The sequence below is a fragment of the Cyprinus carpio genome, chromosome A24 (genome assembly GCF_018340385.1).
Source record: "Cyprinus carpio isolate SPL01 chromosome A24, ASM1834038v1, whole genome shotgun sequence".
NCBI lineage: Eukaryota > Metazoa > Chordata > Actinopteri > Cypriniformes > Cyprinidae > Cyprinus > Cyprinus carpio.
Window position 1 is genome coordinate 22461234 of NC_056595.1, and position 22616 is coordinate 22483849.

At 34.7% G+C, this 22616-nt stretch overlaps 3 protein-coding genes and 1 long non-coding RNA gene across 6 annotated transcripts; 1 reads left to right on the forward strand and 3 right to left on the reverse strand.

Annotated features, from left to right (window-relative positions):
• Positions 1 to 471: 471 nt before the first annotated feature.
• On the reverse strand, positions 472 to 11864 carry LOC109046232 (ankyrin repeat and SAM domain-containing protein 3-like). Of its 3 annotated transcripts, none has more exons than XM_042714747.1 (16): positions 11704 to 11864; positions 11163 to 11347; positions 9378 to 9576; positions 9111 to 9232; positions 8070 to 8151; positions 7711 to 7828; positions 7497 to 7628; positions 5735 to 5857; positions 5533 to 5642; positions 5339 to 5461; positions 5071 to 5195; positions 4348 to 4489; positions 3027 to 3249; positions 2039 to 2086; positions 1863 to 1958; positions 472 to 1438 (listed from the first exon to the last, which is right to left on the reverse strand). In XM_042714747.1, exons 2-15 carry the CDS (start codon positions 11339 to 11341, stop codon positions 1876 to 1878), a joined length of 1809 nt encoding a protein of 602 aa, XP_042570681.1. In that variant the 5' UTR covers positions 11342 to 11347; positions 11704 to 11864; the 3' UTR covers positions 472 to 1438; positions 1863 to 1875. The 3 variants fall into 3 exon arrangements, with proteins under 3 accessions (XP_042570681.1, XP_042570682.1, XP_042570683.1); XM_042714748.1 differs by having other exon boundaries at positions 11488 to 11808; XM_042714749.1 differs by lacking the exon at positions 472 to 1438 and adding an exon at positions 1494 to 1574.
• Positions 11865 to 12270: 406 nt separating this feature from the next.
• On the reverse strand, positions 12271 to 14293 carry LOC109111545. Its single transcript, XR_006153503.1, has 3 exons — positions 13656 to 14293; positions 13316 to 13498; positions 12271 to 12678 (listed from the first exon to the last, which is right to left on the reverse strand). It is a non-coding gene; the product is annotated as an uncharacterized LOC109111545 (long non-coding RNA).
• A 27-nt stretch (positions 14294 to 14320) lies between these two features.
• LOC109111542 (histone H3.3A) lies at positions 14321 to 17603 on the forward strand. Its single transcript, XM_042714751.1, has 4 exons — positions 14321 to 14463; positions 15487 to 15633; positions 16851 to 17004; positions 17093 to 17603. The coding sequence occupies exons 2-4, from the start codon at positions 15506 to 15508 to the stop codon at positions 17219 to 17221; spliced, it is 411 nt and encodes a 136-aa protein (XP_042570685.1). The 5' UTR covers positions 14321 to 14463; positions 15487 to 15505; the 3' UTR covers positions 17222 to 17603.
• A 222-nt stretch (positions 17604 to 17825) lies between these two features.
• On the reverse strand, positions 17826 to 19268 carry LOC109111539 (protein ccsmst1-like). The gene is made up of 2 exons (XM_042714750.1): positions 18968 to 19268; positions 17826 to 18601 (listed from the first exon to the last, which is right to left on the reverse strand). Exons 1-2 carry the CDS (start codon positions 19045 to 19047, stop codon positions 18250 to 18252), a joined length of 432 nt encoding a protein of 143 aa, XP_042570684.1. The 5' UTR covers positions 19048 to 19268; the 3' UTR covers positions 17826 to 18249.
• Between the last annotated feature and the right edge of the window lie 3348 nt (positions 19269 to 22616).

Below are 22616 nucleotides of genomic sequence, written 5' to 3' on the forward strand. Positions count from 1 at the left end.
AATAATGGATTTTTTTTTTTTTTTTTGAAGTTGTATAATATTAAACCAAATTTCATTTACCATTATTATTAGAAAGATAGGTGCATGCATTTATCAAAATGTTTGTCAAAAAGAAGGTCTGAAATGCTACAACAAATAGATGTAGAGTTGATCGTTAATGTGATTCTCAACACCTGTGTGTGAACTGAACTGAGCAGAACTGACTGAACAATCGCCTAAACACCAGCTGAACAAAACGCATCGCTCAAGTTCTTGCATCTTTTTTGCAAATGCCATTTATTGTCATAATTTTGCTATTTCATACAGTATGTGATGAACCACTTATGTTTTAAAATGTGTCTCAAGTGTCCAAATACTTGCAGACTTCATGCATTTTTTGTTTTTTTTTTTTTTTTGAGGGTGTGTGATGTGACGAGAAGTGTGGGTTTTTTTTTGGGGGAGAAAAATGTGCGAGTGTGTTTTTGTTGGTGGTGATATTTTTACGACAGTGAATTCCACACATTTAACTGTTAGGGGGCTCCGAAGTCGCAAAAATACACAAAACTACATGCATTTGCTTTAAATGTTGTATTTCCAGACTTTAAAATACTACATTCTTGTACATTTATGTAACATAATTACAATAAAGACTTTGTTTACACAATTGACAGACTCGCTGATTAACATAAAAATAATTAAAAACTGATATAGTAAAAAAAAAAAATTGACAGTAGCTTCAACAATATGACCACAAACCCGGACATGAAATGTTCCTTAATCATGCAACACCAGCAGAATTCATTTCTGTGTTCATTTTTGCATCGGATTGAACTAAATATTCAGTTAAAAATTGAGTTGTCATGTTGAAGTAGTAATAATAATATACTGTTGTTTTGCATATTTCCCCAGCTTTGGCTATACTGTATTAATTACAGTCATACCAATAAAGCTATTTGAATGAACTGAACTGAATATGATAGTTTGCACAACAGTGGTTTTGACAAACGAATGAGTGTATTTATAACATACACAGTATTTAAGAGAAGATGATTAGGCGAACAGTTGAGAGTTTGATTTATGAATGAAACTCTTTCAATAGGTTGCTTTTAAATCTAATCTAATGAGAGGTTTGATTCGTTGTACAGCAATTAACAGTATTTGTGCTTGCAGTATCCACACATGTGTTTCTGTGCGCACTGAATTCCTGACAGTAAGTTCAAATCCTCTGGCTCCGCCCTGTCTGACACAGCCCTGTCTGTGATTGGTCGGTTCTCGTGATGCATGTACCATGTGACTGGAGCACAGGCGAGAGACTCTCTTCGCCTGCTTGTCATTTTCGGCCGCCCTGCCGTCATCTCCATCTGAACTTGAGTGACGTGGCTCTTCTCTGTGGCCCGTCCCTGCGGCCATCCGTTGGTTTAGGGTGCTTTTTCACCCTCCGTCGGTAAAAGCCAGTGTCCTGCAAGGATAAACACATCAGTTAGAAAGTCATTCAGATAGAAATCTTCTAAAATTCTAAAGTTCTGATCGTCTCATGTACACGTAAGGTTTTTTACTGTTTCTGAAAGAAGTCTCTTCTGCTCACCAAGGCTGCACTAATTTGATCAAAAAAATACAGTAAAAATAGTAATATTGTGAAATATTTTTAAAATCTTAAATAACAGTTTTATATTAGAATATCTGTTAAAATGTAATTTATTCCTGTGATCAAAGCTGAATTTTCAGCATCATTACTCCAGTCTTCAGTGTCACATGATCCTTCAGAAATCATTTTTCGCTTGATAAACATTTCTGTTTATTATCAATGTTGAAAATGTTGTTGTGCTACTTAATATTTTAGTGGAAACTGATTTCTGATTTCATATGAATGATGTTCAACAGACCCATCCACAGCTGTTAGGATTCTTCCCAGTTGTGTGAGCGTTTCTCTGAAGCGCTGAGACGCTGGAGACTGTGGAGGATTTCCTTCAGACCGTCAGCTGGACAGAGAAACACGATATGATTTCACCCGTCTTCGTGAGGGAAGCCTTATACACACACACAGAAACAAAAGTCTTACCGAGCTCCGCCATATGAGACAGCAGCTGAGAGCACATCAAACCGTCACCTACGACAGACAGACATCAGAGCGCTTATTAATCCAGCTGAGGCGTGACAGATCAATGCATTACAACAGCTTCTGTTATACTGTTTAAATCCAGACCTCAACAGACCAAATCTCAACAAAAAATCTGATTTATAGAGGTAATGATATATACATCTTTCAAGATGCCCCTAACATGAGATGCATATAACAAGTGATCAGCATCTTTAGATTTGCAAAATAGTTAACTAAGTTTCTCAAGCAAAACCCTTTCAGGAAATTACAATATATATTTATAATTGATATATATATACACACACATGCATATTTATATATGTGTGTGTGTTTTGATTGCAAACTATTTTTTAAACAAAAAAAAAAATTCATACTGCAGAAATAAAATTGATCAGTCAAACAGTGATAAAATGGTGAATAAATAAAAATTAAAAATAGAAATTCATTAAAAAAATAAATGCATTTTAATAAAATTGAAATACTGTTAAATAGTGATTAAATAGTGATAGAATTAAATGTTATTAAAATAGGAGATTGAATATTTGAATATTTAAAACAACCATTTGAATAAATAGTTATAATTTAATTAAATACAATTTTAATAAAACTAACTTTTTTTGAATGCACACTAAAAGCACACACAAAGACTTTCATACTGTAGAAGCCGAGTTGGTGTGATTTCCACTACATATTTATAGTTAATTTGTTTTTTGAAGGAAGTTTGCCTGTGCAAAACTTGTTGCTAGGGTGCTGGAGAGTTGCTAAGGTGTTCTGATTGGTTGCTAGGTGGTTGTTAGGCTGTGCTGGGTGGTTGCTAAGCTATTTCTGACAGCAGTAGTGTTTTATTAAAACAGAAATAGAATAAAAGACACCGGTTATACTTCTAGGAATTAATTTGGGAATTTCCTTTTTCAGAGTTTCTGCATTTTCCGCAAATAAAAGCGCACACCTTTCCCCACAGTTCGAGTGTCCTCCTGTGTGGGCTGTGCGTGAGTGTTGTGTAGAGCGTGTAGTTTCCCGCTCAGCATCTGAAAGCGTTTGCTGTTCTCCTGCAGCTCCGCCTGAGCACTCTTCCACGCCATCTTCTCCTCCATCAGACATCCCTCCATCACAGCACGCAGCTCCTTCTCCTGAGACACCTGACCCTGCAGAGACTCCACCTCCACACAACGCTACACACACACACACACACACACACACACACACACACACACACACACACACACACACACACACAGAAAGTGTATGTAATATTGACAGCTAGTGGCTGAAATAGGTACTGCAGTCTAAATTCAAAACATTGAAGAGAGTTGTTTCTCCCATCCCTCCTCCTCAGATTTAGAGCTCACGCAGGTTGCCAGATTGAGGACACACAACAGGAACGAGTGCAATTGACAACGGAAGGCGATGAGCCTTGATTTATCCGTGTTTTAATATTCCTCTGATCATAGAGCTTTTTTGATGGATGTAGAGGCTTTTTAGGTCGGGTTGAATTTATAACCTCTGACCCAGCTCGTTTGCTGGCTTCCAAGGCTGTGTTTTCCACCAACTGGCAACCCGGGGTGTAGAAATACCATTGGGTAAACCGAAGGTGGGCGGAGTCACACAGACCAAAACAAAAACAGACATTCTGACATGGAACGCACATTTCAAAGTAGAATAACTGTCTGTAGCCAGTATTGTTTTTGGAGAAACAAGTGAAGTATGCAAACTTAGCATGTTTCCTCACTATCTGCAAAGGTCTTATGTGTTTTTATGCTTTAATACAGTCAAAAAATTACTTTAAGAGGACCACACAATAACTACAGCAAACTTGCAGTTATTGTGTGGTACATTTATGGCAATGTTGTTCCCAGAACAGTGCTCTTTTTACAACATCAGTTTTATGCATGGCAACCCTTGAGCTCAACTTATTTTAATGGATTGATTTTATAGCATGCTATTCATTTTATTGTGACCTAGTACACAAGCAATTGGATATAAAGTCTAGAGATTTTACCCATTTAAATGCAGGTAAAACCTGGTTATATAGCAAGAACTCTACCTCTTAACATTTAACAGTTATTATAACATTATTTTGTGAAATGGGTCAGTCTCATCACTCTGCGTACATCCAAATACTTAATTTTTGATTTGTTGTTGATGTTACAGTTCACACTTAATCACAAACTATGTGCCAATTACATGACGGTTCTCTTCCCCGACTCCAGCGACAGTCCTACAGTCCTCCTCACATGCAAATGAGCTGAATGAAGTCATGCAGTCAGCACCTTATGAAGCTGAATGGCCATTTCCTGCATCTCGGCCTCCAGTTGGTCTGCATACGCCTGCTCTAACGCATCACTGGGCGGCCGTGCATTACTGTGCCAGCGAGCTATTGCTGATGTCATCTTCCTTTTAGGACCAAACAGACTATAAAGAGAAAAGTACAACTATTGAAATAAATAAATAAATAAATACTACACTTTAGTAAACCAAAAAATACAATTTAAATAAAGTGATAAAATAGTTCAAATAAAAACAAATTATAAAAAACATTGTATAAATAAAAATACAATAAAAAAGTTAATAGATTGGAAAAAAAAACATTTTAATAAAAATAATTACAATTTAAATAAAGTGATAAAAATTGTACAAATAAAATACAACATAAAATTAATGAAATGAAAAAATAACATTTAATAAAATAAAAAATAATTCAGTAGTGGTAAATAAATGGTTAAAAATAAAATAAAAATACTGTATAAATAAAATAAAAACGTAAATAATATTAATGATATTACAAATAAAATACATTTCAACAAAATAAAAAAATAATACAATAAAATAGTCATAAAATGGTAAAAATAAATATAAATATAAAATAAAACACTTAATTTTATTAAAATATTTTAATAAAACTGAAAATAAAATACATTTTAATAAAACACAAAATAACTTTTTAATAAAGTGATCAATTTTAATAAAATCAGAAACATAGTGCAAAGACTCACGTGATGCCAACTTCCTTGAGGTCGTTCTCAGTAAGTGTGAGGAAGATCCTCAGGTCGATGTCTTGCTCCTCCAGCAGAGGAAGGTATTTACTGAACCCGATCTGCTCCAGAAACTCTCCAAGATCCTGCAACACGTACACACACTCTTTACTGCTGCATTTGAACTCAGGAGCACATCACTGTAACACACACTGAAGTGACTCGAAAAACATGCAAACACACACACACACACACACACACACACACACACACACACACACACACACACCTTGGGTCCAGTGTATGAAGGAGGAGGTCCAGAGGAAGACGGAGCCTCACGGTAACCGATGCTGTTACCAGGACTCCTGCCTTTGGATCGACGTGGACATCTTCTCTTTGCTTGATCAGAGTCCTGCAAACATGATGAGACGTTAAGAGAACAGTTCGCCGGAGATGTTTCTGGTGATGTATGATGGTTTGGACCTCGTTGCTCTCCAGCGACGCCTCCCTGCTGTGTCCGAGGAGATGAGACAGACCCTCGCTGCTGCTGCTGCTGCTCCTCACGGTGGGCAGGTTGCTATCAAACAGCTCATCTGCATACAGAATATAAACAGAGTCACATGATATCGCATGTTCTTAGAAGATGCATTGTTGAGAAGGACTGACATCTCGCTGAACTTCTCACCTCTACTGCTGTTGCTCTGGCCGTCGAGCTCATTGATGGGGGAAGTGACGTCACGATTGCAGATTCCCTCGCTCTGATCAGCAGCGTCCCGGAAGGTCACGTATCCAGGAGCCACGGGAACCTCTGCAATGAAAGAATACATTTCTTTGTCTATATATAGATTCAACATCCCTTTCCACTATTCTATTCTATTTTAATAAAATGTGCTTAAAAAAAAACAAAAACATTAAATTATTAAGAATGTATTTATAAAATAATTTAAACTTATTTACAATTTAATACAAAAAATATTTTATTAAATATTTTATTTTATTGTATTAAAATGAACTTTTTTAAATATTTAAATTTAATTAAATGTAAATATATTTATAAAACATTTTAAATATGTTTAAAAGTAATAAAATAACTATTTCATTAAATATTTTTAATTCAATGAAACATATTTCTCTGTCTTTATATAGATTCAACATCCCTTTCACTATTCTATTCTATTTTAATAAAATGTACTTAAAAAACGAACAAACTTTAAATTAATATGAATGTATTTAAACAATTATTTAAACATATTTACAATTTAATAAAATAACTATTTCATTTAATATTTTTTATTTTATTGTATTAAAATTTACTTTTTTTTAAATATTTAACTTTAAATAAATGTGAATTTTTTTTTAATTAAATAACTATTTCATTAAATATTTTTAATACAGTAAAAAAAGCACTTTTCTTTGTCTATATATAAATTCAATATCCCTTTCCACTATTATTTTTTTTATTAAAATGTACATTGTTTTTTTAAACACTTAACTTTAAATAAATGTAAATATATTTATAAAATACTTAATGTAAAATTAAATACTTAAAATGTAATCAAAATAACTATTTCATTAAATATTTTTAATTCAATGAAACACATTTCTTTGTCTATATATAGATTCAACATCCCTTTCCACTATTCTATCCTATTTTAATTGATTAAAATTTACTTTTTTTAAATGTTTAATTTAAATAAATGTGAATATATTTATAAAATAATTTAAACATATTTACAATCTAATAAAATAAATATTTTGTTAAATATTTTTATTGTATTGTATTAAAATGTACTTTTTAAAAATATTTAACTTTAAATAAATGTGAATATATTTTAAAAAACATTAATAAAATAACTATTTCATTAAATATTTTTAATACAGTGAAAAACACACTTTTCTTTGTCTATATATAAATTCAACATCCCTTTCCACTATTGTTTTTATTAAAATATACTTTGTTTTTTAAACATTTAACTTTAAATAAATGTAAATATATTTCTAAAATACTTAATGTAATCAAAATAACTATTTCATTAAATATTTTTAATTCAATGAAACTCATTTCTTTGTCTATATATAGATTGAACATCCCTTTCCACTATTCTATTTTATTTAATTAAAATTTACCTTTTTTTAATGTTTAACTTTAAATAAATGTGAATATATTTATAAAATAGTTTAAACATATTTACAATTTAATAAAATAACTATTTCATTAAACATTTATTGTATTAAATTAAAATGTACTTTTTCAAATATTTAACTTATAAAATACTTTATATTTAAATTGTAATAAAATAACTCTTTCATGTAACAGTTTTAATGCAATGAAAGAACACAGTTCTTTGTCCATAAATAGAATCAAGATCCCTTTCCACTATTTCAGCAAATCAGCATATTAGAATGATTTCTGAAGGATATCTATCTATCATCTATAGTGAGAGTACCGTGTTTGGAGCCGACTCTGAAGCGTGCGATAGCTTGAGGGCCGTCGTGAATGCTGGGTCCTCTGGTTCTGCTGCGAGCCGATCGGACTCTAGGAGTCGTACTCTCTTCTTCAGACGAGCTCAGCTCCTCAGCTACCGAGGGAGATCAGCTTGTGTTATTCTCTGCATTCATGACAAACAAGGGCAATCACGAAAGCTAAGGTGCGTGACTGACATGATTTGGCTCTCATGACGTGCGTGTCGATGAGGCTGGCGATTTTGGTGTGTCCGTACATCATAGCCAGAGCTCTCGCCGTTTCTCCGTTAACGCTCCTCTCCTCCGTTCGTACGCCCTGAATCATACACACAATCAAAAATACTAACACGCAAGCATTTTTATCATATCAGGCGTGTAAATAGTTGCTCTGACAACTATTCAGTTATGATTATGTAGTAAATGACATTAGGGATCATGAGAATCAATGTTTTCTTAATAGATGCATTCAGCTGTCTTTGTCAGATTGGTGCACATCCATTATTATTATACACATAATTAGATTATAAAGTCACATTTCAGAGTAAGGTCACACTTGCATGGTTGAGCAGGTACTGAACGATGATTTCATGGCCGGACGCGGCAGCTTCCATGAGCGGAGTGAATCCTGCCAGCGGCTCTCTGTGAAGGCAAAGGTCAAAAACGTAACATGTTTAGTAGCCGTGTAAGCACGATTATGTCCAGAATTAATTACTAGCATTTATTGCATACTAAGTAGTAAATACAGTATTGTTAATGTATAAACTGTGGCTTCGTTCTCACATGAGTGGCGTCCAGTTATCATCTCGGAAATAAAAAGAAAAAAAGTTTTCATTTTTAATCCAATTCTGTGTAACCTGTCAGCAAATTTATGATCAAAAAAAAAAAAAAAAACAGATTCTGGTGATGTCACTACTATTATAATCATCATATCGGAACTGGAATTGATGTAATTTATTCCTGTGACTGCAGAAAATTCAGCTTTGCATCACTGGAATAAATTATACTTTACAATATATTCAAATAGAAAACAGTTCTATTAAACTGTAATAATATTTCACAATATTACTGTAGTTTTCAACATATGAATGCAGCCTTGGTGAACAAAAACATTTGCATTAAAATTAGGGCTGTCAAATGATTAATCACGATTAATCACATCCAAAATAAAAGTTTTGTTTACATAATATATGTATGTGTACAGGGTATATTTATTATGTATATATAAATACACACACATAAATTATATATTTAGAAAATATTTACATGTATATACATTTATATATTTATATTCTTTTATTTTATATTATATATAAATATATTTAATATATAAACATAACATATTCTTCTTAAATATATACATGCATGTGTGTGTATTTATATATACATAATAAATATACACAGTATACACACATATATTATGTAAACAAAACTTTTATTTTGGATGTGATTAATCGTGATTAATCATTTGACAGCCCTAATTAAAATATACATTATAATGTTTTTTAATAAAAACATTAAAATCATAATTCTAACAAACTTTTGACCAGTAGTGTACACTGTCTGTTTGTGATTAGTATATGAATGCACGTGCTACTCACTTGATATTTGCATTGGCGTGATGCTCTAGTAAGAATCTGACCATCTGCTGATGTCCTGTAGCTGTACTGTGCAGCAAAGCTGTCCATCCGCACACATCCTTACATTCAAGCTGCGCTCCTTTCTTTACAGAGAGACGTTTCATTCAGTATCCTACAGTGAGCGCTGTTTTCTCTACTAAGTTTTGCAATCTTGTAAGCAGAAAGAAACTGACTGATCCAGCTAATAACTCTTTTTTCTTTGTCTCTGTTGACTGATGTAAACCTGACCTGCAGGAGGAAGCAGGCGATGCTCTGGTTTCCGCAGCTGGCGGCGAGCATCAGCGGCGTGAGTCCTTTACACGTGGTGGTGTTGACACTGACGCCCGTCTCCAGCAGCAGGTTGACGATGTTATCGTGACCGATATATGCAGCGTACATCAGAGGAGTCCAGCCGCCGGTGTTCTTCCCGTCCAACTCCACATCTCCCCTGAGTCACCATCAGACCAGAGACAGTGGAGCTTTAGATAAAAGTCTCTTTGTTTGTTGCTTTCGTTTGCCATATTTTTTATTTTCTACCTTATATTCTATCTATTCATCATCCATTCATTCATCCATCTTTCTATCCCTCCGTCTATCTATCTAACAATCATCCCTCCGTCTATCTATCTATCTATCTATCTATCTATCTATCTATCTATCTATCTCTTTATTTCTATCTATCTATCTATCATCATCTCTCTCTCTTTGTATCTATCTATCATCCATTTATTCATCTATCTATCTATCTATCTATCTATCTATCTATCATCCATTTATCTATCTATCATCATCTCTCTCTCTTTGTATCTATCTATCATCCATTTATTCATCTATCTATCTATCTATCTTTGTATCTATCTATCATCCAATTATTCATCTATCTATCTATCTATCTATCTATCTATCTATCTATCTATCATCCATTTATTCATCTATCTATCTATCTATCTATCTATCTATCTATCGTCCATTTATTAATCTGTCTGGCTTTATATCAGTTTATTTACTCGTCCGTCTATCTATCTATCTATCTATCTATCTATCTATCTATCTATCTATCTATCTATCTATCTATCTATCTATCTATCTATCTATCTATCGTTTGTCCATCCATCCATCCATCCATCCGTTTGTTTGTCTATCCTTCTATCTATCTATCTATCTATCTATCTATCTATCTATCTATCTATCTATCTATCTATCTATCGTTTGTCCATCCATCCATCCATCCATCCGTTTGTTTGTCTATCCTTCTATCTATCTATCTATCTATCTATCTATCTATCTATCTATCTATCTATCTATCTATCTATCTATCTATCTATCTATCTATCGTTTGTCCATCCATCCATCCATCCATCCATCCATCCATCCGTTTGTTTGTCTGTCCTTCTATCTATCTATCTATCTATCTATCTATCTTTGTATCTATCTATCATCCAATTATTAATCTATCAATCTATCTATCTATCTATCTATCTATCTACCTATCATCCATTTATCTATCTATCTATCTATCTATCTATCTATCTATCTATCTATCTATCTATCATCCATTTATCTATCTATCTATATATCTATCTATCTATCTTTGTATCTATCTATCATCCAATTATTCATCTATCTATCTATCTATCATCCATCCATCTTTCTATCATCATCTCTCTCTCTGTATCTATCTATCATGCATTTATTCATCTATCTATCTATCTATCTATCATCCATTTATTCATCTATCTATCTATCTATCTATCTATCTATCTATCTATCTATCTATCATCCATTTATTCATCTATCTATCTATCTATCTATCTATCTATCTATCTATCTATCTATCTATCGTCCATTTATTAATCTGTCTGGCTTTATATCAGTTTATTTACTCGTCCGTCTATCTATCTATCTATCTATCTATCTATCTATCATCCATTTATTCATCTATCCATCTATCTATCTATCTATCTATCTATCTATCTATCATACACTCTGGACTAAAACATGTCAAAAGCGGTTAGTGGGATTCTTTCATCTGACCTGCGGATGTATTCGGCCGCTACATCAAACTGTCCGATGGAGCAGGCGGTGTGGAGGTCCAGCGGCACGCTCAGCTCCTCCGGGCCGATCAGAGCGTCTCCTCCGCCCGCCAGCCACACGGACAGACTCGCGCCGAACTGATCCGACTCACTGCTGGCCTCGTCGCTCAGTTCAGACATCCTCCTCTGAAAATGAGGTTTGATATTTAATATTTACAGTTCTGTGCAACAATATTAGCCAAAACTAACCCATGTCAAAAATAAAACAATAATTTATTTTGTCCCACTCTTTATATTTAATTTATAAAGTGAAATTGTTAAATTACCTGGTATCAGATTTGTCCGACGGTCAATGCGACTCAAAAAATGTTATTTCATACTCTTATTAATATTATCTTTATAACAAGTTATGATGCTGAAAAGTTATAGTTACAAAAAGTTATCTAAATATGGAAATTACAGCCTTTTACAACAACCGTTAATGCTATAAACGCATAACTCAGCAACCAAATAAAGCACGTGACAAATAAAAGCGTACAAACCTTGAAATTATTTAAACATTCCTAACTGGTAAATCATTGTTTTGTTCAGAAATTACAACAGCAGCGGCAACTCGAAGGAAGTTTTGTGATTCAGCCGGGGCGTGTCGTTAAATGTGTTGTAGGGATTTGTAGTCTTTTGTCTGCTTCTCATAATACTGTTCAAACGGCTAGTGCACAATATAAGACTGCATATCCCATAAGCCACTGCGGCATTGATAGCGTAAGTGCCTGACGACATCAAACAGCAACACGCTTGTTGATAAAATGCAAAAATAATTGCTACACATAAAATATCTAAAATAAAAGCCTTGTTTTGGCTTAGAGCATTGACTTGAGGTGAAAATAATGCACTTAAATTATTTGAGAATTAAGATGAAATTTCATATACAAGCATTTTAAATGTTACCATAGCAACTCTTACAATTCATGGGAAAAATGCTTCATGTACACAATTTATATTTATATTTTATTAAATCATCAGTATTAGTCAGTTAAAAAAAATCTATAAAACCCAGTACAATAAAATAAAATAATATAAAAAATTGAAACAGCAAAGTTTTGGTTGTATTCCCTTTATTTGGATTTTTTTCCTGTAAGTGTTTTCTATGATTCCAACACTTTGAACATTACAAAAAGTGAAATCTAGCAATATTGTATGCTTATTAAAATGCAAAGAGAATGTATGTATCGCAAAACTGTGCAATAGAAGTACGTAATATTTGACCACACATCTATTTAAGATCCTGCTGGTTGATGTTACCGTGTCGAGTCATACCTTGAAGTTATAGCAAAACTCTTCATGTGTTTTAGTGAAAACAAAAGATTTTGTGTCTCCATCAGTGTTTGTGTGTTCATTTGTCTCCCGGGGCCCTTGCAGAGTGTGTGTCTCTTGAGATTCATCTCTTTTGTTCGTGGGTGGTGTGTTTCTCTCAGCTCGCCGGTGAAACACTGGTTTGAGCCGGGCGGAGGTCACAGCTGTGGAAAGAGACAGCAATTTTGTAAGAATTGTATAAGCAACTTTTGTCAGAATATTGTAAGGCAGTGTTTTTCAAAAAGGGGTCTATGGAAAAGTTTAGGGGGAAAAAAAAAGTGTAAAAAATTTAATGTCTAACCAAATAAATAAAAGTATTAAATATACATAAAAATTAATTCAAATGTATAATAAATATAATAATTATTATTATTATTTAAAAATATGTAGTAAAGAAATAAATAGTTTTAAAATAAAAAAAATAAATAAATAATACATAGCAGCACAGTACTATAGTGGACAGGGTGATAAAAAAACGTAATGTAACAACTAAATATTTAAACAAAAATAATATACTAATTTTTAAAATACTTATTATCACAGTATTATTTGTTACTTATACATGAAAATATATAGCTGCCCTCTTAATTTTAAGGCACATAAAATATATATATATATATATATATATATATATATATATATATATAATATATATATATATATATATAGTCTCCAGACTATATATTCCTATAGTCTCCAATGCTCTCATTACATGCCTCTTTTATTTATCTTTGCCACAGCTTATACATATAAACAAAACAGTAATTTATGATATATATATGCAAGTGCGTATGTGCTTACTAGTTCTGTGGTCCCTTGTTTAGATGTTTCCTCATTGCTTTTTACCCCTTTCTGCTGATTATCTTTTTCTTCTTCTTGTGTTTTTTAGCATTGGCAGGAGTGCCAGTGTTTTGGGCTGCTGTTTTAGGGTCCTCGCCACTCTGGCCATCCGTGTTCTTCTCATTTCCAGTATTCTGGCTGTTTCTGGAAAGCATGATCAAACTAAGGGCATTTCCAAAGCGTTTATCTGCCCCTTAGACTGCATGTTACTAATCCACACAATACAATGAAATATCAAAGTCTACAAAATGACACGTAAATTCACTACATTCAGTTGGAATTGTTTGTAGGGCAATCTTACCCTGTTCCAGCTGATTTCTCTGCCATAGCTGAAGCTTTAATCTTCTGATATCACAAATACACTAGCAGTCTGCTCTTTTATATGAAAAAAACACAAACGATCACCTGTCAAGTTTCCAGAATTAATAAACTACTTCTGCTCGAAGCGTTGGATTTTCAAATATATTTACAGATTTTTAGCTATGCATGTGTGAGTATCCCATGTGTGTGCATTAAACAAAGGGTTCCACTGATAAAACATACTGCAGCGCAATAAAATTTGCCCTACTTTGGCACAAAGACTGCACTAAAAATAGTGGATCTCTAAAGCATTGTGTTTTTCGTCATCGTTTGCGAAGCAACGATTGTTGCAGTAATATATCAATAATGTTTTGCACTGGCTATTATTAAAAGGAACCGTATGGGACCGTTGTGTTTACATGGTTATATAATAGGCAACAAACTGGTTCAGGGCTACAAATGGAAGGATTTTAAAAAGCTTCTAACACGGATGTTTCATGAAGATCATTGATTAAATATTCATATGACGCCAAATGAGATTTTAAAAATTGTTTTAGTCTGATTCATCCGCGGAAACAGACCAAACAGCCTTTTTCAATTACATCAAACCCGCGCTAAAATTATTATAAATAATAAATATGAAGAAGAGTAAATTCTGCCCCTCGCTCCTCCAGCCAATGAGATTCGACGTGGGCGTGGCTTAACCCGCGCATAGACGTCACTGACTGTATAAATACAGGGCGGTTCGTTTTGTGCGTAACGGACGTTCCTTGTTGTGGGTTTGACGGATTAACCGAAACAAAAAAATCGTAAGTATCGCTAACGGTTGCTCTTAAACCAACAAAAAATAATATTATCTTTTATTGAGCCTTTTAAATAACGTATTTATAAAACATTTGATTATACTGAAAACCTCTTTAGTCGGCGTTTTGTGTTTGAATTCGTAAACGGCGATTTTAGATCATTTTTGTCGCGGTAGCAACAAGCTAAGCTAGCGAGCTAATATACTTCTGCTTTACCTCAGAAGTTCGTTCACGATTTTTAACTTTAACCCTTTGTTTTTAACACGTAGTCTCACGATACGCGTCGGGTTTTTTTTATTTAACGTTAAACGCTTTCAGACGACAGTCACTGAGTTGTCGGTGTAGACAAAGAAAAGGCTGTAATTGGTTTTCTTGGGCGCCATGTTACACATAAAGAGAGAAACGTGTCTGTGTCTCATCCTGAGATGGTGGACTTCACTACTGCGTTACTCCGAGCTGCTACGTGTCCGTTTACCGGGTGTTTCTGATCCGTTTCGCCGTGATTGAAGGGAACGTGGCGTATATGTAGTACTAGTTGCTGAATGGGTGAATGAAAGTCGCTGCCGTTGAAGATTTTTGCCTTCAGGCAATGTGTGTGTGTTGAATGGACTCCGTAGTGTGTGTGTGTGTGTGTGTGTGTGTGTGTGTGTGAGAGAGAGAGAGACCCAGTGTCCCACTGTGAGTTGTTCAGGTTATTGATTCGCTTTTTTTATTTGCTTGTATACATGTGTGACTCTATGCACTTTAATGCATAAACTGAGCGTTTATAGAATTTTATCATTTTATATATTAAGTCGTTTACCTTTTTAAGTTTCCGTTTAGCTTTAATCTCCTAAATGGCGCCCCCAAGTTGTAAACTCCTTATTTGGGATATTGTTGTCATGGTGTCCTTTTCCCAAACATTAAATGTGTTGCTGCATGACTTTATTATTGGGCGGGACAGATGGAGTTTTTCGCGGATGACGTCATGGGCGCGCGGAGTTTCCCCGCGGCTGTTGTTCTTTCTCATCGGTTTTTGTTTCTCTTTAGGACGCTTCATTAGAGTGCCATGGCACGTACTAAACAGACCGCCCGTAAATCCACCGGAGGTAAAGCCCCCAGGAAGCAGCTGGCCACCAAGGCGGCCAGGAAGAGTGCGCCCTCCACCGGCGGAGTCAAGAAGCCCCACAGATACCGGTGAGAAACACTCAACACGTGTAGTAGCAGATGGGTCATTGTTTATGTACATTACTTTCTGTATACACTGGAAGTTTCATCCTATGTTTGTGTGTATATACATTTTTATGTACTGAAAAAGTTAAATGAGCTGAATATATATATTTATATAAATAAATACTGGAAACACTATTTTAAAGAGTACATGTATATTAAACTTATACATTTTTTATATATATATATATATATATATATATACACACACACGCATGCATGCATGCATTTATCCAAAGGGACTTACAGTGCATTCAGGCTATTAATTTTTACCTATCATGTGTTCCCGGGGAATCAAACCCCCAACCTTGCGCTTGTTAACGCAATGCTCTACCACTTGAGCTACAGGAGCACTGAATTAATTTTTATATATATATATATATATATATATATATATATATATATATATATTAATTATATTATATATATATATATATATATATATATATAAATGCCACATTTTTTAAAATATTTTTTCTAGTTTTTTATATTATGCAAATGTGCAGCTATGCAAAATATAATTAATTATTTATATATATATATATATATATATAGATATAGATATATAGATATATATATATATAGATAGATAGATAGATAGATAGATCGATAGATAGATAGATAGATAGATAGATAGATAGATAGATATATAGATAGATATATATAGATAGATAGATAGATAGATATATATATATATAGATATACTATATATAGATATATAGATATAGATATAGAATATATATAGATATAGATATAGATATATAGATATATATAGATATATATATATAGATATATATAGAACGTGTGTATGCATTTATTTATTTTATATAATGTATAAAGCGTTAAAGTATCCATATACAGTATATACGTGAGACATGCAGTATATACAAAATATACTTTTAATACAATAAATGATTGTGTATATTCTGAATATACATTTAAATATTAATGTATATTTTACATATATTCGGGTATATACACAATATAATGTGAGCGTTGCATATTGTGCATGCACTGATTAATTTATATACATCGTTTATATTCAGTGTATAGAGACAAAGTGAGTTTTATATGCAATGTGCATATACTAAATACAATGTTATATACACTATTGTTAAATAAACAATGTACTTTCTGAATAACAGTGAGTCGATTTGTCATTTTCTGCTGCTTTCCCCCCTCAGCCCTGGAACTGTGGCTCTTCGCGAGATCCGTCGGTACCAGAAGTCCACGGAGTTGCTGATCCGCAAGCTTCCTTTCCAGCGTCTGGTTCGTGAGATCGCTCAGGATTTCAAGACTGACTTGCGTTTCCAGAGCGCTGCCATCGGCGCCTTGCAGGTGTGTTTTCTAGTTCTGGGTTGTGTGTATAGATCTACTAGACTTTGTTTGGTCACTCCTAATGATGTTTTCTCGCTCTTATTTCTAGGAGGCAAGCGAAGCATACCTGGTGGGTCTGTTTGAGGACACCAACTTGTGTGCCATCCACGCCAAACGTGTCACCATCATGCCCAAAGACATTCAGTTGGCCCGTCGAATCCGTGGAGAGCGTGCTTAAACTCTCTTTACTATATACTCAACTTTTTTTTTTTGTGTGGAGGAATATATGGGGGTGGGGTTTGATGTGTGGGAGGGGCATCGGGGTTCTTACACTCTTGACTAAATGCCTGTGTAGTTTATTTTTTGTATTTTTATTTTTGTTTTGGTAGTTGCGGTAGGGGAGGGGTATCTTGTGGTTCAAGTTGATAGTAGGGGGGCAGTATCAGAACATTCCGGGAGCTCCTCAGGGTTTTAAAGTTTGTATTTTAGACTTTCATATGCCTCTGCCTAGTCTGCATGCTTCATGAGTTAGAATGTGTCCATTTTATTTCTATCATTATTATATTGGTTTCTCTTCTATTGTGGCCATTTGGTTGTAAATAAACTTAACACTACCTCAATGTTTCTTGCCGTTCATCATTTTGTCCTCAGTAGGGTTTAAGATGCCATGGTGTTTTAACTCTTAAGCTGTAAATTGAGTCTTTCCAACACAACCGACTCGATAACTTGAGAATATATACAAAGTGTGATTAAATGAGTTCTAGGTCCTAATAATGACCAAACCTAGTGGCATATTGATGTTTAAAAAAAACATTTGGTTTCAATAAGAGGAAAAGCAACACTTTCATTTTCACATCTCTTATGTTTTTAATATGAGCAGAGCAAAGTATTTCACTGTCTACAGTTTGTAAACCATATCAAGTAAATAACTGACATGCCCCCTTTGATGATGTAATGCTGAAATGAGTTTAAAGTGATGCTTGAGCGGTAAAATAAAGGTTGACTTTCAGTGTATTCAACAATGCTTCCCTGATGACATGAGTTATAAACTAGCAGTTACCCCACAACTACAGTTCAGAAGTTTCTCCGTCATGCTTTCAATACAGTGCCGCTGACTTCACAAGCTACAGATGATCCAGCTCCATACAAACACTTTCAAGAGCACAGAATGTGGACGGCTGATTTGATGATTCTCCGCTTGGAGAAAACATTCTACTTCTGAACAATAAATAAACATTCCAAATCGAAAGTGTCCCTTTTAAGCCACTATGATGGTTTGTTTTTGATGCCGACGTCCTCCTGCTCTTCATCGGACAGCAGTCCTGGTAGATGTTCATAGAGGTTCTTCTCCAGAGACTCGTCTATCTCGCTCTCTTTCCTGAACATGCACCAGACGAGGAAGCCCACTCCAATGATGCTGATGGGCAGAACTTTCCACCAGGGCCGCTGGTAAGTGCTGCCCATCGAACGGTCCACTCTCCAGGTTCGGTGGCTGGCTTTGCTGGTGGAGAACTGGATGGGTTTGGATGCTTTATCATTATCATCATCATCATCTGGAGGTTTTCTGGGCTTTGCATTAAGCGGTGATGTCATGGACAGCATCCTTGTGACACATGGTCTACAAAGATAAAAATTTAATGAAACCCATTACTTTTTAAATTCCATAAATGACATTACAGAATGTTAGGAATAAATGCAGTGCTTTTATTGCCTTATATATATATATATATATATATATATATATATATGTTTTTATTTATATTATTTACACAGAGATCCCTCTAGCCAAGGTCATCTGACAATTTAAGAGATCATTAAAGAGTGTTTAATGTAAAAACGTTCAGAAATCTGTTCAAAAACAATGTAAGTTCATTAAAGGCTTGTTTTAATTAATGTACAATACAAAGCAATTTGGTTGCATAAATTCTACTGAGGTAAATGTTAGTTATTTAATGATATATACAAGGAAAAGATATTCACTTGCCTTAAAATCGCATGTCTCCGGCCTGTAAAAACTTTGTGACCTAAAGAAAACCGTGATAAATGCACGCAGACTTGTGACATCTTGAGTGTTTCTTGGTTTCTTCATAACAGGCGTGATTCTCCCAGGTCACATAACGAGCGCCACTCTAAACTCTGCCCGGGAGGAAAACTACAAAGAACTGAGATGTAGTTCCGCTTTGATATTTAGGCGTTTTAAAGAAAATAGCTTGTCTGATCACTTCATATATATTTTAGAGTGGCACGTTATAATGCAAATGTTGTTAAAATGTCATCGTATGCAGCGTATTCGAAGATTACGCGAGGATACATTTAAGGACTACATTTCCCAGAAGTCTAACCACCAACCAATCAGAGATGCAGATCTCGCTCAGCTGCAGGAACGTCATCAAACGTCTCTGTTCAAGTTTCATGGCGCTGTCTGTCCACATGTGATTGTGAGGAAATATTGGAAGCGCTTTATTTTCCTTGCAAGTCTTTTATTCAACTGAAAAACACAAAATGCAAAAAAATTTAGGTGCATTTTGAAATCAAATTGTACTTTATGAAATTAAATATCTATTTTAATCAATTTTATGCAGGTATAAACAACGTAAACACTGTAAAAGGTTTTGCCACAAACTCAACTGACAGGCAAGTAATTGCACAGAATTATATAGTATACATAAAAATAAATAATAACACAAATAATGTCCCTTTAAAGTAGTAGTCAGACTCATCCATGTGAGGAAAAACACGCTAATGCAAATCGCCATGCATGAGCACAAGACCGCATCATCGTAATACTGTGTGCTCAAGTTGAACACTTCAATCAGCGAGTCCAGAATCAGGATGTTACCCATGAGGCCGAGCGGGAAGAGCAGGATGGTGTATGTGTAGATGCAGGAGAGGAGGAGACTGATGACGTAGGTGTCCGAGGAGGTGGGGTTCGTTTCGTTGACGTCAGTGACGGACCAGAGCAGACTGGAGGAATTCAGTCGGATAGGCAGCTGGTCTTCCATCATCTTCCCCTCTGTTACTTCTGTTGTTACACAGCATGGAAATATACCATTTTCTGCATTTCTTGTCTTTTCGAAGTACTCGAAGCTCTTGGTGCATGAAGAAGATCTGTAAAGTTGCAAAGAATAAGGTCTCAAATCTAAAGTGGTATTCTTTATCAAAGTTAAGATTCTGCCACACCCCCCTAAAACGGCTCGTTCTAACAAGCCCCCACATCTCTATGTCACTATGTGGAAATATTTGCATAATGCCGCCCAAATGTTCATGCAAAGAAATAAGGCGTGGTTTCAGTAAACACAGTTAGTGTTGAAGCAGCATGTCAGGGAGATGCTGTGTTTCTAGGCGAAAGCAAAAGCACTTTATTTGGCCTTCCGAAAGTAGATGCATTTAGGAATCTTTAAGATTACTTACAACAGAACAGCAATGCATTTTATGGACGACCGTTTCGTGAACCTAGGAGAGGAGGTAATTCTGACTTTGCTACGACAATCTGGCACTTCTGAATCAGCTACTGTAAGTATGTTTTGTTATTAAAGTATTTGCTATTGACTGTTCAAATGCGGAGTTATGGATGCCCTGTATGTGTGTGTGTGCGTGTGTGTATGTGAGACAGAGAGAGAGAGAGATGGTCACACAGTGGAGTCAGCTTTCTTAAGCTTCCATGGCTTGTGTACTGCAAACACATACAAGCTTCATCACTGTGTCTGTCACGTGACTCTGTTCCTCTTTCAGGCTTGAACTGATGGTAAAACTAAGGACATTATTAAAGTTCTTTACATTTATTTTGAAAGATGAATCTTGTGATTAGGGAAAGGGGCGTTACATTTCCGATGAGTGCTTGTGGTGTTCGGCCAATCACAATGCACTGGGTCAGTTGGCCAATCAGAACAGACTGCGCTTGTCAGAAGGCGGGACTTTGTAGAAAACGCGAGAGGCGGGGCATAGAGGACCTACAATAATAAACAGTATTTGAAAAAAAATGCGTTTTTTGAACATTAAAGCATATCAACATATTCTGTTACTCCAAATACACAAAATAATGATCTTTAAAAAAGCTTTTTATGAAAATTTTAATTATTATGATTTTTTAAAAAGTTTACAATAACTCATAAGCAAATAACAATAAAAGTAAATAGCGTAAAGTCTTCAAACCCGAATTGCGGCGGGGAATGTGTTCCAACCATGACATTTTATAGTCACAAAAGCATTGCATCTCCTCTTTCCAAATCACATTTTTTCAGTGAACACAAACACCCACACACACACACACACACACACACACACACACACACACACACACACACACACACACACACACACACACACACACACACACACACACACACGCACACACACACACACACACACACACAAGTACACAGGTTGCTATGGGTACAGGAAGCATGACCCTTCACCTAGTAGCAACCTCCCAGTGTCATAAGTTCAGATGAAGTAATTGTAGCATCTTTTTCATTAAAGCAAGTTAATCTATCTCTATTTTTAATCTAAACAATTACAACATCTTAAGGTGTGGGCTAAGCAAATAACTATTTCTAAACTGCATAGCATAATTTCTTTTAAGATAAGATAAAACATATCACAATACAACACTTTAAGAAAGAAGGTCCATTCTGCAGCTTCACTGCAAAATGCACTTTCTTGCACAATCATGATACAGTTAGCAAAAGGCATACATACGTGGCAGTCTTTATTTAAATCTCATTACTGCCTTTTAAGGCTTTTCAGGTTTTGTGGCAGACATTTGCAATCTCAAAGCTCTGATATCATTTGCGAGAGACTGCAACTCCAAATTAAAGTTCACCAACTCCATCATTTCTTTCAGCATTCTCATAATTTTCTTATTCCAATCCTCCTGTTTTCACATAAGTTGAATTGTTCTATTCTAAAAACAATTTCCTGCTGCTCCATCAGTTGAGATTCTGTCCTGTTTTCCTCCACGTTTCTCCTCCTTCTTTTTTCTTTTGACTTCTTGGCTCCAGTTCCTCTGGATCCCTTCTACGAGAAGATCATCAAAGTCAATTTCTAGTTTACCAGTTCATTATCACAGTTACCAAGTGAGAATCGATTGTGAATGGGAGATTCCACATGTGATGAATCACCATTTACGACAATGTATAACATGATGAAAACAACCCCTTTTGTTTTCAGTGAGAATCTCAAAGCTTGTTCTAAAATCATTGTTATTTTATTAGTAAAATAACTGTTAAAGGGATAGTTCACCCAAAAATTAAAATTCTGTCATTGATTACTCACCCTCATGTCATTATAAATCCCGCAAGACCTTCGTTCATCTTCAGAACACAAATTAAGATATTTTTGATTAAAACAGAGATCTGTCTATGCAGAAAGCTCTCGGATTCATCAAATATCTTAATTTGTGTTCCAAAGATAAACGAAGGTCTTACGGGTTTGGAATGACATGAGGGTAATTAATAACAGAATTAAAATTTTTGGGTGATCTACCCTTTTAATTGGTTAACTGGTAGTTAAAGGGATACTCCACCCCAAAATGAAAATTTTGTCATTAATCACTTACCTCCATGTTGTTCCAAACCCGTAAAAGCTTATTTCCGTTCATCTTCAGAACACAATTTAAGATATTTTGGATGAAA

What these genes read in the sequence shown, in the direction of transcription:
- LOC109046232 (XM_042714747.1), bottom strand. Translation starts at nt 11,341, where the DNA reads ATGTCTGAACTGAGCGACGAGGCCAGCAGTGAGTCGGATCAGTTCGGC. An exon ending in CGTCATGAGAGCCAAATCAT is followed by an intron (nt 7,629 to 7,710) that starts GTCAGTCACGCA and finishes CTCCCTCGGTAG; the next exon opens with CTGAGGAGCTGAGCTCGTCT. An exon ending in GTCTCATATGGCGGAGCTCG is followed by an intron (nt 1,959 to 2,038) that starts GTAAGACTTTTG and finishes TTCTCTGTCCAG; the next exon opens with CTGACGGTCTGAAGGAAATC.
- LOC109111542 (XM_042714751.1), top strand. Translation starts at nt 15,506, where the DNA reads ATGGCACGTACTAAACAGACCGCCCGTAAATCCACCGGAGGTAAAGCC. An exon ending in AAGAAGCCCCACAGATACCG is followed by an intron (nt 15,634 to 16,850) that starts GTGAGAAACACT and finishes TTCCCCCCTCAG; the next exon opens with CCCTGGAACTGTGGCTCTTC. An exon ending in CTGCCATCGGCGCCTTGCAG is followed by an intron (nt 17,005 to 17,092) that starts GTGTGTTTTCTA and finishes TCTTATTTCTAG; the next exon opens with GAGGCAAGCGAAGCATACCT.
- LOC109111539 (XM_042714750.1), bottom strand. Translation starts at nt 19,047, where the DNA reads ATGTCACAAGTCTGCGTGCATTTATCACGGTTTTCTTTAGGTCACAAA. An exon ending in CGGAGACATGCGATTTTAAG is followed by an intron (nt 18,602 to 18,967) that starts GCAAGTGAATAT and finishes TTATCTTTGTAG; the next exon opens with ACCATGTGTCACAAGGATGC.